Genomic DNA, 13,301 nt, shown 5'->3' with positions numbered 1-13,301 from the left:
GGAGGAGCATCTTGGAATCTGTCCACATCACACAACCAACAGCCTGGCAGTCACCTGTGATACTGCTCCACCTGCAGCAGGTGCTTTACAGAGGATGCTATGAGGACTGCAGAGGAACATTCGTACTGTCGCAATGCACGTAATGTTTCATTATTTAAGGGATATTTCATTAAAAATGCAACATATTCTTAACATTAATAACCTTTTTCCCCATTCATCAATAGTTTTTACTGATCACAAACCCAAAAAGGACAAAACAGACCATTAAATGACCACTATAGTAGCCTTATGCATTAAATACCAAGTCTTCTAAAGCTAGATGAAGTTTGTACGGCAAAGTGCTGCATAAAGATTCTTCAAAATTCTTCAAAAAGATCCATGACACGTTAGAATGGCGAGTTCGAGACAAAGTGCCTTCCCTTATCTCTGTATAGCACAGGTCATAGACTACCCATTTGCCCTCATGCTAGTCCACAGACCTGATAAGCAGGGTTATTGAGATTGTGAGCACACTCAATTGAACTGAAGCATAGCTTAATTAAAGCTCGCTGCTCCCAAGAGATCCAGGATTTCCTGACATCTCCACATGTCAACCCACAGGAACACACTAACTCTCTCTCTCTCTCTCTCGCTCTACATATAAAAGAACTATCTTCTCTATAGGGAAGTTAAAATGTTAACATCTCAGCAATAGGAAACACATCGATTACACATTTTAAAAATAAGGAAAATGAAAACAAAATGAATTTAAAGAGTAATTAAAGTAAAACGAGCTAATGTATTCAACTGTGCCTGTTTTTGTACCAGGGTGATACGAGGAAGAAAGTTTAATTGGATTTCTATCTCAAACAGCAGTATACAGATCTGTTAAGGCTTTGACTTGAAAACGACTGATTAAAACATACTGTGTATTACAATAAACACTGTATCAGTGTATGTATGACAAACAGATTTCAGCAAAGAAGACTGTGAGGGGGTCTCTATTGTGTCCTGTGTTGAAGATAACAACAGGTTAGTGTAGTTTGTTTGTCGTGTCAACAGTGTGTAGTGCAGTATCACATTGTCCGAGTGTGTTAAACCGCACACCTGCGAGCACATGGAGTTCACATCCTCAGCACTGCGACCTTCCCATGAGCAGGTGACCGAGGACAATGTCATTTGTGTCATGCCGGAAGTTGTGTCGTAGCTATATAATAGAAACTATCCCAAAAACCCATCACTTTACACTGTCTTTGATATGTAGGCGTCAGATGACAAGAGTTAATCTACTGAGAAATACTGATATTTTATACATACATGAAGGTTTAAATTAAGAAACAGGACTATCACGAATCAAAGTTAGACCGACGTAAATAATTTAGCAACATAAATTCAGATGCATTTCAACAGCAACACATTCTTTCACTGAAACTGCGTGTAGACAAAGACTAATCATATTCAAAAGACTGAATGCAGGATGCAGCTGGCCCTCTTTATCTACGAAAACTATGAAACATCTGCTGCGACGTGTGGACAAAAATGCACTGCCACTGAATTAAAAACCGTGACATCTAAAGTTTTTTTTTTTTTTTTTTTTTGGCGTCAAGATCCAACATCTTCAGTGTCGGATGTGTGAGATAAGTGGATGAAAAAAAATCGATCATTAATAAATCACAATGTGCGTGTTTTCCCTTCTCTGTCTTATTCAGCGGCTGTTGTGATGGAAATCGATGTTTTTGTGGCTCCTGGCTGTTTAGAAACATGGAGCCATTTTAAAATGAATTGCATTGGTCGCTGTAAAGAAAATAACCAACACCATCACTCTAAATTATGTCACATAATTCCCGTCGGTCTCATTCACATTCCTAGAACAAACTGTACTATTTTAGTTCTAAAACATTTAACATTTAACTCACCTACCAGTCGGATGTACAATACTTGGATCTGAGCAAGGAAAATCCTCCACAAAGATGTTGAAGTGAACGGAGGCTGGTGGAAGCAAAAGGAGGGCTCGCAGTCTCTGCCAGCCGTGTTTTGATGTCACTCGGTGGGCGGGGTTTTCTGGGCTCCCGCTTACACTCAGCGCTCTCGGAAGACCCCCTCATAAGCCATTCATCGCCCTCGTGAGGTTGGCTATGATAACCACGTCACGACTTTATCGACAGTTACGTCTTTTTCTTTGGTTCCGCAATGTGTTTTTTCTTCTTCTTCTAAATACATATTTTTTTCTGCAGCTGAAGTTCCTGTCACCAAGATAAATCCCTTATGCATTTAAACATACTTGACAATAAAGCTGATTCTTATTCTAATTATAAAAATAAAATCACATAGCAGACCAGGTATACACATACTGTATACATACAACGTGCTTTAATTATAACTGTATCTATTTTGAATAGCCGGAACACATGTTATGTTAGGGGGAATATGTTTTCCAGTAACCCAGTTTTGGAAAGACATAAGGTACGCACATAATGACAGAATTTTAATATATCCATTGTATGCTCATTAAGATGATAGCCAGTATGCATATATTTAATATTTCATTGAGTAATCAGATTTGCAGTACTGAAATGCATTCAGGATGAAATTTTTGTGTATTTACAAGCTGGAATAAAGTTTTTCCTTTTAGACATACAGTCATGTGGTTCAGTCTTTGTTAATATACTAAAGATTTTATGGATAATCCATGAGGAAGTGGCAACACTGATCACATTTGCTGAATTAAGGGTTAAAGTCATAGTAAACTACTGAGGATAATTATATTCACAGTTGTTTTAAAAATAAATATGCAATATTAAAAGAAAAAAAAAACACATTTGAACATTCTAAGCATGAGATACTTTAAAAAAAACAATGTAGAACAGAAACAACGGTTTCATGGTGTACATTTTACTTCACACCCAGCCTATTAAATACATGTTAAAGGTTACTACCCTTTTAAAGAGCACAGGATGGGTCCTTTTTGACTATTCAAGTAGGCTTTTAGCTTAAACATAACTTTGAATAACTCAATTTCTCTGCAAAGGAAAAAATATAATGCATTGCTTTATGACTAAGTCTAAAAATAATAGAAATCACTGCATTCTGAGCTTTGTTAAATGACAAAGCCAAGTCTTATAAACCTTTTAGCAAACATACTTAAAATTTATTTTGTTGTATGTTCCCTTTTGTTGAAACAGAAATGAAGAAAATTAGATAACATTTGTTGAAAAATGATAATTGAGGTGAAAACGTTTTGCAACATTCTCTTGATTTCACATTTAAGAATCACAGGCTGTGTTACAAACAGCATTTTCAGTTTCACATGTTCTCAGACTATTCAGTCTATTCTTTTGGCTCTTCAGTCTGTGAAGGTTTAGGAATGTGTCAATCTGAGGTAGCCCTGTGATGATAGTGAAACATTCCTTGGCGCACTCATGTGGCACATGTCCGAGCGATCTGCTGCACCTTTCCCATTTCATTCAGCAGCTGTTTGATGCTGTGCTTGAGTTCAGGCAGACGGTCCAGTGGCTCTGGAGGCTCCAACTCACCCGTGCAGTCCAGCCAGTTTTCAAGCACTGAAAAAAGAATCAATATAGAGTCACAGCATACACGAAACATTCACATAATACAAATCAGGCCATAAAAAAAAAACTGCAAAACACAAATCCAGCCCTCTGAAACCATCTGGCACACCATCAAGCTCCCTTTCGATGAAGTCCATCCTTTGAGTAACCTCTTCTTGTACAGTCTCAATATGCTCCAGGAGGCTGATCTTCCACTGCTGCTGCTGAGCTCCGCCCTTAGCCCCTCCTCCATCAGCACCCGCCTCACACTTCTCTCCTAGATCCTACAAAGTAACATTCAGGGCCACACAACATTAAACAGTTAGTCTACTTCATACTGCAAAACCGTTCAAAACTTCGGGGTTGATAAGATTTTTGCTTGTAAGATTTTTTTTTTTAAGTTTTATGCTCTGCATTAATTTAATCTACAATACAGTAAAGACCGTAATATTGTGGAAATTTATTACAATTTACAATAAATGTCTAATATGTTTTAAAATGGAATTTATTACTGCTGAATTTTCAGCATCATTATTCCAGTGTCACATGATCCTTCTGAAATCAATTATAACATGCAGATTTGGTGCTCAAGAAAATATCTTATTACTGTTCATGTTGAACACAGTTTAGCTGCTAATTATATAACTGTTAATTGTTCGCCACCTCTGTATTACATGACTATCACTGAATATAGGTCCTGGAGATCCACAGGCCTGTCTATAGCTTTCTAGTCACCCTTAGACCTTAATTGGCTTGTTCAGGTGTGTTTAATTAGGGTTGGAGCTGAACTCTGGAGGACTGTGGCTCACCAGGATCAACACTGGCCAACCCTGATGTAATATTAACCTCATTTGATGTGTCCCTCACCATGCTGTGGTTGCACAGCTGAGTACTGCATGTCTTTAGTAGTGTTGGTTGGATCTCTCCATTACAGTGTTGGTCATTCTTCAGCACTGTCTCAGTGTTGTGCAACCGGTCTCCCAGCACCGACTCAACCCGTGTCTTCAGCACCAGCCTCTGCTCCAATACCTGGTACAGTGTTTGTGGCTTTTGGTAGCTATGCTCACTGCTAATATAGTCCTGAAAGGTTGAAATCAAGGGCTCTTTACGTTGAATGGCATCCAAGGATGCTGAAGCAGAAACTGTTTTTGTGTCTGGACGATCCATGGTTTTCATCCTGGATTTCTCAGCCATCTCAGTCTGACGCCACAACTTGAGGTCTGGATGACTTTGGCTCCTGCAGTGAATTGGTATAACACCGTTTTCATGAGGCTTTTCAAACAAAATTTGTGTTATGGGTTCAAACCGAGATAAAGCTGGATCACTCACTGTAACACACTAATTTTGAGCTGCAGGCCATTGAGGACTTCCACCACATGCTGAACGTCCCCTAACAGCTGATGAGTGGCTGCAATCTTCTTCCCGTTCTTATGGGAGTAGTTCTCCAGGAAAGAGAGGCCATACATATGGCCGGTGCTAAGCCAGTCCCTGTCATACCAGTACCGTAGACGCGGTCTCTGACCTCTGATCTGCCCTGGATACACCGAAACAAACACACTTGTAAGCCTAAATTAAACTAAAAATAGCACAATATGCCATAATATAGATTTCCCAGCATAGGAAATAGGAATTGACATAAAGTGGAGTCAGTGCCACTCATCCTAAGGTCTACATTTAAGGTTCCCTCCAGAAAACAACACAAAAATTCACAACACTTCCAAACCTAGGGAATCCCGGCAAATGAAGCAAGCGTATCGCTCTGGAACATTCTCTTCCAGAAGGCCCATGCAGGTTCCATGCTGCCAGTACAGGCACTCTTCACACTGGGGAGTGAGAGAAAACAATGAACATGATGGTTGTTAATTAATAGTGACATTTTTACAGATAAATCTTCTACTGACATATAAATTACTTTTCTAAAGTTTTGGTTGGGTCATTTTTTTTTTCATTTTTACCAATTATCAAATTGAATGAATTTTTACTAATTATCAAATTGAATGAATTTTCAGCAGCCATTACTCCAGTCTTCAGTGTTACATGACCCTTCAGAAATCATCCTAATATTCTGATTCGGTGGTCGAGAAACATTTCCTGTTATTGTCAGTGTTGTGCTGCTTAATATGTTTGTGTGGAATCCAAGATAAAAAAAAAATCAGGATTCTTTGATTTTGAATGGTCACCTGTAACATGAAGTCATTTTCCTCTTCCACTTCACACACACAACGGATAGTTTCCTGACTTCCTGTAGTCGAGGCAGTGGAGCTACAGCTGAGAGGTGAGGCAATGACGTCCAAATCTGCCCCCATTTCATCTTCACTCCATCCACAGCTGTCAGAGGACCAATCAGAAATGCTATCCTCATCTGCAAACATATGACAATGGGGGGAATCAGTTAGATATTAAAATGACACTGACTCATAAACTTAAGAACATATAAAATAGCAAAAATTCAACAAAAACATTTAGAGCGAGATGGAGACTTCAATTGATTACATTTAACGTATACTTATAATTTACTGTAACAAATAGATTTCAGACATGTAGTTACAGTGGTTGTGCACAGAAATAAAAGATACATCATCACTCTGAAAACATGCTGAATTTCTTCACCTGATGTGGTTTTTCTCATTTTTTTATTTTCCTTTAACTTAATTCGCAGAAAGTCTCTAGTCTGTTTCTCTTTTAGCTTGTCACGTTCTTTCACATCTTCTACAAGGAAAGAAACCAAAGCTCAGTTAGACCATGACATGTATTAGAGGAAAAATGAACAATAACACGGTAAATCCCACGTTTTCTGTGAAACACTATATAAAGTTGATCCATCAGCCATACCCATTTCCATAAACCTCCTCTCTCTTTCCTTGTTGAAGTATCTTTGCATGTTTCTGTCTAGCTGATCCTCTCTGTTCTTGTACTTCAGTGATGGCCACCGTTGGTAATTCTGTGCACTGACAACACAGTGTCTCTTCACAGACATCTGCGCACACTCATGTGATGGAATGCACCTCTTCTTAGAGCTCTCCTGATTATTAAGTGTGGTGTGTTTGTCCATTGCCCTGGTCTGGTCCTGTTCTATCAGACGATCATCTCCATGGTAGTACTTCATATGATAGTGCAGGAGTTTTGCTTTCCGGAAAGACTTTGTACAGCCAGGAATGCTACATTTACATGGATTATGGTCCAAGTTGATAGAGAGCACCGGTGGAGGCTGGTTTCTGATGACTCTGTATACTGAGATAATTAGATGGTACATTTACGGTCAATAATTCAAGATAATGGGGATGAATCATGATTCTGTGAATTTGATTAGTATAGATCATTACTCACATGGCTCTCTGCTGAAACGGTTGGGGTTGTGAAAAGCTTGTTTTCTAACTGCTACAATAAAACAATAAATCCCCTGATCATAAAGAACAAGGTGCTATTTGAGCATACATATATAGGTTGTACAGATGTGGTGGGTGGGATCTTACTTGTAGGCTTAAACGTTTCTGATTGGCACTGAGCCTTAGGTACTGCTGTTCCATTGGATGATGGTGTTAGATCTAAGGGGTCTAGTTCTTTTTCTTGGCTGGTGGATGCACATGTGGACTTGGAATCTTTATGAAAATGTTTTCCTGGAAGAAAGAGATGAATAATGAGGGAATCTACCATTATGGCACCAGTAAACATTTTTCTCATAACACATTTTTTATATTTGATGTCACAGTCAAACCTGAATCAGTCTTGCTTTTTTTGGAGCTCCTTCGTGCCATTGATAGTCTCCTTTTCCCTAGAAAATATACAATTAAATAAAAATCTATCATGACAAGCACTCAACACAATGTCAAGTAAAATAAACCCTATTATTATTATTATTATAACTTAATTGCATGTTAATTTCTTTTTTTTTTAATTGATTGCAAATAAAAATGCGATTAAAGAAGCTCCAGTTCTTCTGTGTTTGCTTTTGTAGGGCCTACAATTCTGTTAATATATATGACTATAAAATAATAATTATTAGTATTTTTATTATTATTACTAATAAATACACGTTAAACAAATAATAATTAATACTATTGTAATATTTCACTGTAAAATAACAAATGGAATATATATAAAAAAAATCATTTTATTTTACAGTACAACTGTAACTCTTAATATCTTCATTTAATATCTTCAAATGTTAAACATGGATGATTGCTTGTATTTTGGTGGAAAACAGCAGGGGGCCCTTAAAGCTTGTTACAAGTCATTATAGGTTTGGGAAGATGCAAATGCATGTTATATGCGACCCAAACTCAGAACAGATGCAGAGATGAGTGTGTGCGGAGCAGCATTTACTGTGCACTGAGCCACTCGGAGACCATGAAAACACTCAATCATGAGCTGCTCCTGTGCTAGGACTGGGTACAAAAATACATTTTTCGATTGATCGTTTTTTAAAATGACGTCAATTCGATATCGATAAAGCCGTGAGTCGATTTTTTCCGATATTCGTTTCAGCAAACATTTAAAAGATTTGATTAATGTGACTCTTTATATTCAGGCCCGGTTCTGCTGGGGTGCTAGAGGGTGCTAAGCACCCTCAAACTAAATCAAAAGCTGTATCAGTTAAAGCTGTATCAATGGCATTTTATTGCAGATATGGCAAACTATCCATGAACAATGCAGTGCTAATTGACATAGCATTTACCGGTATTACAATATAGAAACTATTCAGTCTTATTGTGTGATAAAAAAAAAAGTGTTTGTAGTATATAAACAAATCATCATTATTTGTTATTGTCCAGCAGTTATACATTTCAAATAAAAATAAGTCAAATAAAAGCTAGAAATTAGAGAAAAAATAAAGTTGCATATACACCACCAGTCAAAAGTTTTTGGACAGTAAGCTTGTTAATGTTTTTTAAAGAAGTCTCTTCTGTTCACCAAGCCTGCATTTATTTGATCCAATGTACAGCAAAACAGTAACATTTTGAAATATTTTTAATAGGCTATTTAAAATAACTGTTTTCTATTTTAATATATTTTAAAATATAATTTATTGTGATTTCAAAACAATATTTTTTACATTATTACTCCAGTCTCACGATCCTTCAGAAATTATCCTGCTATTTCGATTTGCAGCGCAAAAAACAATTATTATTATTATTATTATGATGTTGAAAACAGCAGAGTAGAATTTTTTCAGGTTTCTTTGATAAATAGAAAGTTCAGAAGAACAGCATTTATCTGAAATAAACAATCTTTTGTAACATTAAATTTAAAATTAATTTAAAGCATCCATGCTAAATAAAAGTATTAATTTCTATTATTTATTTTCAAAAAATAATAATTACATTGACTCTAAGCTTTTAAATGGTCAAATCAACCTACAAAACAGTGGCATTCAGTCAAAAAATCACTTTGTACGTACTTCTTATGCGCTGCTTCTGTGCTTTTCTGTCATGAGGAAGACACTGGCCTTTGATTTCCTCCTTTTTTTGTTCCACCTGGACTTCTGCTTCCTCTGTCTCATTCCTCTTCACCATCGCCTCATTAAAGTTCATACCCGAGTCAAACACCACAGAGTCCTCCATCTTCACTGCAGCCTCCTCAGTCCCCGAGACCTTCTTCAGAAATGACTTACTGTAATTGTGCTGCCCTACTTGCTCCAAGATGCTTATATTTTCCACTTTAAGGCATGTCCGATTTCCATTGATTTCCTTCTTTTCTCCTTCTTCTCTATCCAAATCTGAGATCTCATCTTCCTCTTTCTCAGGAACACGGTCAGTTTGTCCTGCTGCTTGTTTAGCACTGCTGACTCCAATCTCCTCCTGCATGTTCTTGTCCTTTTCAGTCTTTTTTAACATGGGCGTCTCTCCATTTTTAGCAGTTATTTTCTTTGTTCTCTGTTTGTGAGAATGAGAGAATGAATCAAGGGAGAGAAGGCCAAACTGAGTACTGAAATAGAGGTGCAACACGAATGCAAAATAAACCTCTTTGGTGAAGGGTTTCACGTGGATTCCTTTGACTGTTTGGATGACACCATCATAGAACTTGACAGTGTAGGATGCTGCAAGATAATTCGAATCACATATGAAAACATAACATTTCAATCTGAATAAGAATCTGTTCATGTGACACACCCGTTTCATGCGATGAATACAGCAACAGCTTACCATCTTTATTGACAGCCAAGACTCTTGCAGGATAAAATCGACAATCAGACCAGCTGGCAAGAACTTTGTCATTCACATGAAATCCCTGCAAAAGAGCATGAATGAAAACAGAATCAATTCATTTGCTTTATCAGTGGCTTTAAATGTGGCTTAACCATTGAGAAATTAGGGCATACCAGGCAGTGTACGCTCTTCTGTATCAGTGGCGCCACAAGGACACTTTTTTCACTTTTTTTATGGTAGATGGACTATTCTAAAGATGTTTTTCATGCTTCCCTGGACTTTGACAGTGTAGTTTACTTGGGAGTCATGGGACAGTCACAAGCCTCCCGGTTTTCATCCAAAATATCTTAAACTGTGTTCTGAAGACGAACAAAGCTTTTACAGGTTTGGAACGACATGGGGGTAAGTGACTAATGACAAAATTTAAATTTTGAGGTGGAGTACCCCTTTAAGCAGTACAACTGTTTTCAGAATTGATGATAATAATAAGAAATGCTTATTAAGCAGCAAATCAGCAAATGTCTAAAGAATCATGTGACTGATTTTCATGTGCAATATTTTACAATATATTAAAAAAAGAAAAGAGTTATTTAAACTGTAATATTATTTCACTATACATACACATGCATATATTTGCTTGTGTGATCCACACAGTAATAATCAGCTGAAATGACAGCATTACTTTCACATCTCAGTAAATGGATTTTTACATGGGGCTGATCCTAGATTAGCTTTCATATACTGGGATTTTTAAGGAGCACAGTCTGTGACTCACAGGGATAAAACTGTCTTCCTGCCGTCCCTCTCTCCTCAGCTGAATCCTCTCCACGGGTCTCAGGTACGGACTGGCCCAGTCAAACCACTCATCATAGCGATGGCTCCACTGGCGATAATGGATTAAGATCTTCTCATTCTCATAGTCAATCTTCTCAATGTTGGCAGTATACCTGGCAGTGAAATCACACACAAGACGGCTTGCTGTAAAACCGAGTGCGGGAAAGGCTAAGAAAAAAATAAGTGTTTTTAAAAGAATAGCACTTGCCAGTTCTTAAGACTGTCCCGTGCTTCAAGAGCAGTGCCCACCTCAAACTTAATTCCTCGTCTGTTAGGAGGCATTTTGCTCATGATGCTAGCAACTACCTAATATGAAAAAAATCATTTAAGTTTACATCAAGTTCCCACACAGTGGTCATTACATCACATTAGATCGGTCTCATTAGAGCTCACATTAGAGCTAGCATGACAGAAAAGAGCAAACTAACTCTCAAAAATCTAGTAAAATTGCAACACTTTAAAAAAATATATATTTTACCTTATACATTTATTGTTTTTAAATCATAATGGTAATAACTAACTACTAATAACAGTAAGTGACACTCACTGAACCTTTGACTATCACAGCAACAGTTTTGGAAGGAAAACATTACTTTGAACTATTAATTTTCGCAGCTTGTTAAAATTACACATCAAGGTCACTGGTTACTGAGACTATTGCAGTGTTCTGGAACAAGTTTACTTATTTAGCAAGTAAGTATATGACCAGTAATAAAAAATCTTTCTGCTGGCCTTCAAGATGTCGATTTTATTTCTTCATCAAATTTTGTCACAGGAGTAAGCATTATTGATAGAGGACACAAATTTCAAGACTCAATGGTTCAAGTTTCAATGGTTTGAAAATTTAAAAAAAAAACACAGACATTTAATATGGATTGGAGTTGTGTGGATTATTGTGATGCTTTAATCAGCTGTTTGGACTCTCATTAGACAGCACCCATCCACATTGGTGAGCAAGTAAAGCACTTCTCCAAATTTGTTACAGTGAGGAAATTAAACCCATCTATATTTCGGAGGACCTGAGGAAAAGTAAATTTTTCCGCAAATTTGAAAACTTTTCCTCTAATGGTCAACATTTTACTATATTATTCAGACAGTAGACCCCATTCCGTAAATCATTCATAAACTATTTCAAATCTAATATAAACAGTGGACTAAAAAAAATATATTAATTAAGTATATTTTAAGCTTTGGAGCTTTGTCTTGAAACAAATCATGTCAGATTCAGCTTGAGATTCAAAGTATAACACACATTTTTTTATTTTACATGCTACAAGTCTACATTACCACTATTACTATTCAAATACTTTAAAATGATTAATTATTGAATAATTAGATAATAATAACTGAATGAATAATTGTAATGATTCAGGGAACAAGAAACATCTTTTTAACATCTTGATTCATCATTTCGGTTGTTGTTTTTCCCCCCTATCAAAGCAATAGCAAAATCTTTCCCATAAAAACCACACTGATCTACAGCATTTCACTATACAGTGTAGGTGCAAAGAATCCAGGTCATGGCATCATGCCACTTAACACTGCAAACAACAGAATAAATCAATAGCCTACTTAGCTAAGCCTCTTATTTCTACATAATTTTAATGTTTAAGTTCAAACTCAACATTCCTTTTGCATAAAAATAAAACATTGAAATTTTTATCTAAATAATTTACAATTGAAATGATTGTAAATAAATAAATTATATAAATCATACTATTATGCATTACAAAACACTATAAACATATTTAGTTAACTTATTTACTCTTGCATGAGTAGTCATATAAATGAGAGCAATGTGATTTTATTAGGTTCCCCCCAAAAGCCTGACAATGACAATGGAAACAATAGAGATGCCAGATATTCCAACATTACACTTCTGTTTATTATCCCAGATCAACGATTTCTGCCTGTCTATAGCCAAAAGCAGACAGAGAACCTCATTTAAGACTATCTGAAATCCTACAGGATCAATATTTCATCTTAGTGAAAACGCGAGCAGACATCAACTTCCTGAGTGATCCACACCCTCGAGGAGAATAATGACATGGATACTATCGCCAGTGCCACTCCCACTAATGCAAGCTGGAAATCACAACATGCTTCTACCAGAGCACCTACTTGGTTACACTATCAAATCTGTAACTGCATATTCAGTTCTCTAAAACAGCATCATTAAACATTCCGCATTCGAACAAAGTCTTGCTATTGCGTAAACAGAATTATAAAATGCTATAAACATGGGTTACCTGCTGTGATATCCGTCTCTTTAATTATAAAAGCGGGTCGTGCATCTATTAAAGTCTCTTTTATTGTGACCACGTTGGACGCGAGATGCTCGCACTTACTATTTTCCAATGTGTTCCACACACAGACTACCGGTATGAACAATACCGCAACCGCGCATGCGTCAGCGGCTGAAGACGAGGAGTAAACCACAGGCGTTCCTTAAATACAACACCTTTCAAAAGTAACAGGTCATTGAGTAGTTAAAAAAAAAATGTTTTCTAAAATTTGTATTTCAAATAAATACTGTTCTTTGGACATTTCCATTAATCTAAGATGAAAGAAAAAAATTATTAGTTTCTACAATTTAAGCTGCACAATCGTTTTGGACAAAGAAAAAAAATCCTACTGTTAGCCAACTTGAGAAGCAAATCAGCATATTAGTGCGATTTCTAAAGGGACGTTATAGTGAAGTAATGGCTGCTGAAAATTCAGCTTTCAGCAGCAACAAAGGAATACATTATATTTATAAATCAAATTTTAACTAAAATAGAAAGTTATTTATAAT

At 36.6% G+C, this 13,301-nt stretch overlaps 1 protein-coding gene and 1 pseudogene across 2 annotated transcripts; both read right to left on the bottom strand.

The window, feature by feature from the left end:
- LOC113095887 (protein NDRG3-like) overlaps nucleotides 1–2,042 on the bottom strand; it is a 32,274-nt pseudogene extending 30,232 nt beyond the window's left edge.
- Nucleotides 2,043–2,361: 319 nt separating this feature from the next.
- On the bottom strand, nucleotides 2,362–12,906 carry LOC113095925 (PHD finger protein 20-like). Of its 2 annotated transcripts, none has more exons than XM_026261268.1 (17): nucleotides 12,757–12,906; nucleotides 10,716–10,813; nucleotides 10,449–10,620; nucleotides 9,671–9,755; nucleotides 9,488–9,564; nucleotides 8,926–9,400; nucleotides 7,243–7,299; nucleotides 7,001–7,144; nucleotides 6,855–6,905; nucleotides 6,360–6,758; nucleotides 6,138–6,236; nucleotides 5,708–5,889; nucleotides 5,251–5,350; nucleotides 4,857–5,061; nucleotides 4,395–4,764; nucleotides 3,658–3,811; nucleotides 2,362–3,539 (listed from the first exon to the last, which is right to left on the bottom strand). In XM_026261268.1, the coding sequence occupies exons 2-17, from the start codon at nucleotides 10,796–10,798 to the stop codon at nucleotides 3,397–3,399; spliced, it is 2,796 nt and encodes a 931-aa protein (XP_026117053.1). In that variant the 5' UTR covers nucleotides 10,799–10,813; nucleotides 12,757–12,906; the 3' UTR covers nucleotides 2,362–3,396. The 2 variants fall into 2 exon arrangements, with proteins under 2 accessions (XP_026117053.1, XP_026117054.1); XM_026261269.1 differs by having other exon boundaries at nucleotides 12,856–12,889.
- Between the last annotated feature and the right edge of the window lie 395 nt (nucleotides 12,907–13,301).

This window comes from Carassius auratus, unplaced genomic scaffold (assembly GCF_003368295.1).
Source record: "Carassius auratus strain Wakin unplaced genomic scaffold, ASM336829v1 scaf_tig00215808, whole genome shotgun sequence".
Classification (NCBI taxonomy): Eukaryota; Metazoa; Chordata; class Actinopteri; order Cypriniformes; family Cyprinidae; genus Carassius; species Carassius auratus.
The sequence above is the reverse complement of the archived record's forward strand: the minus strand, read 5'-3'. Positions and strand labels throughout refer to the sequence as shown.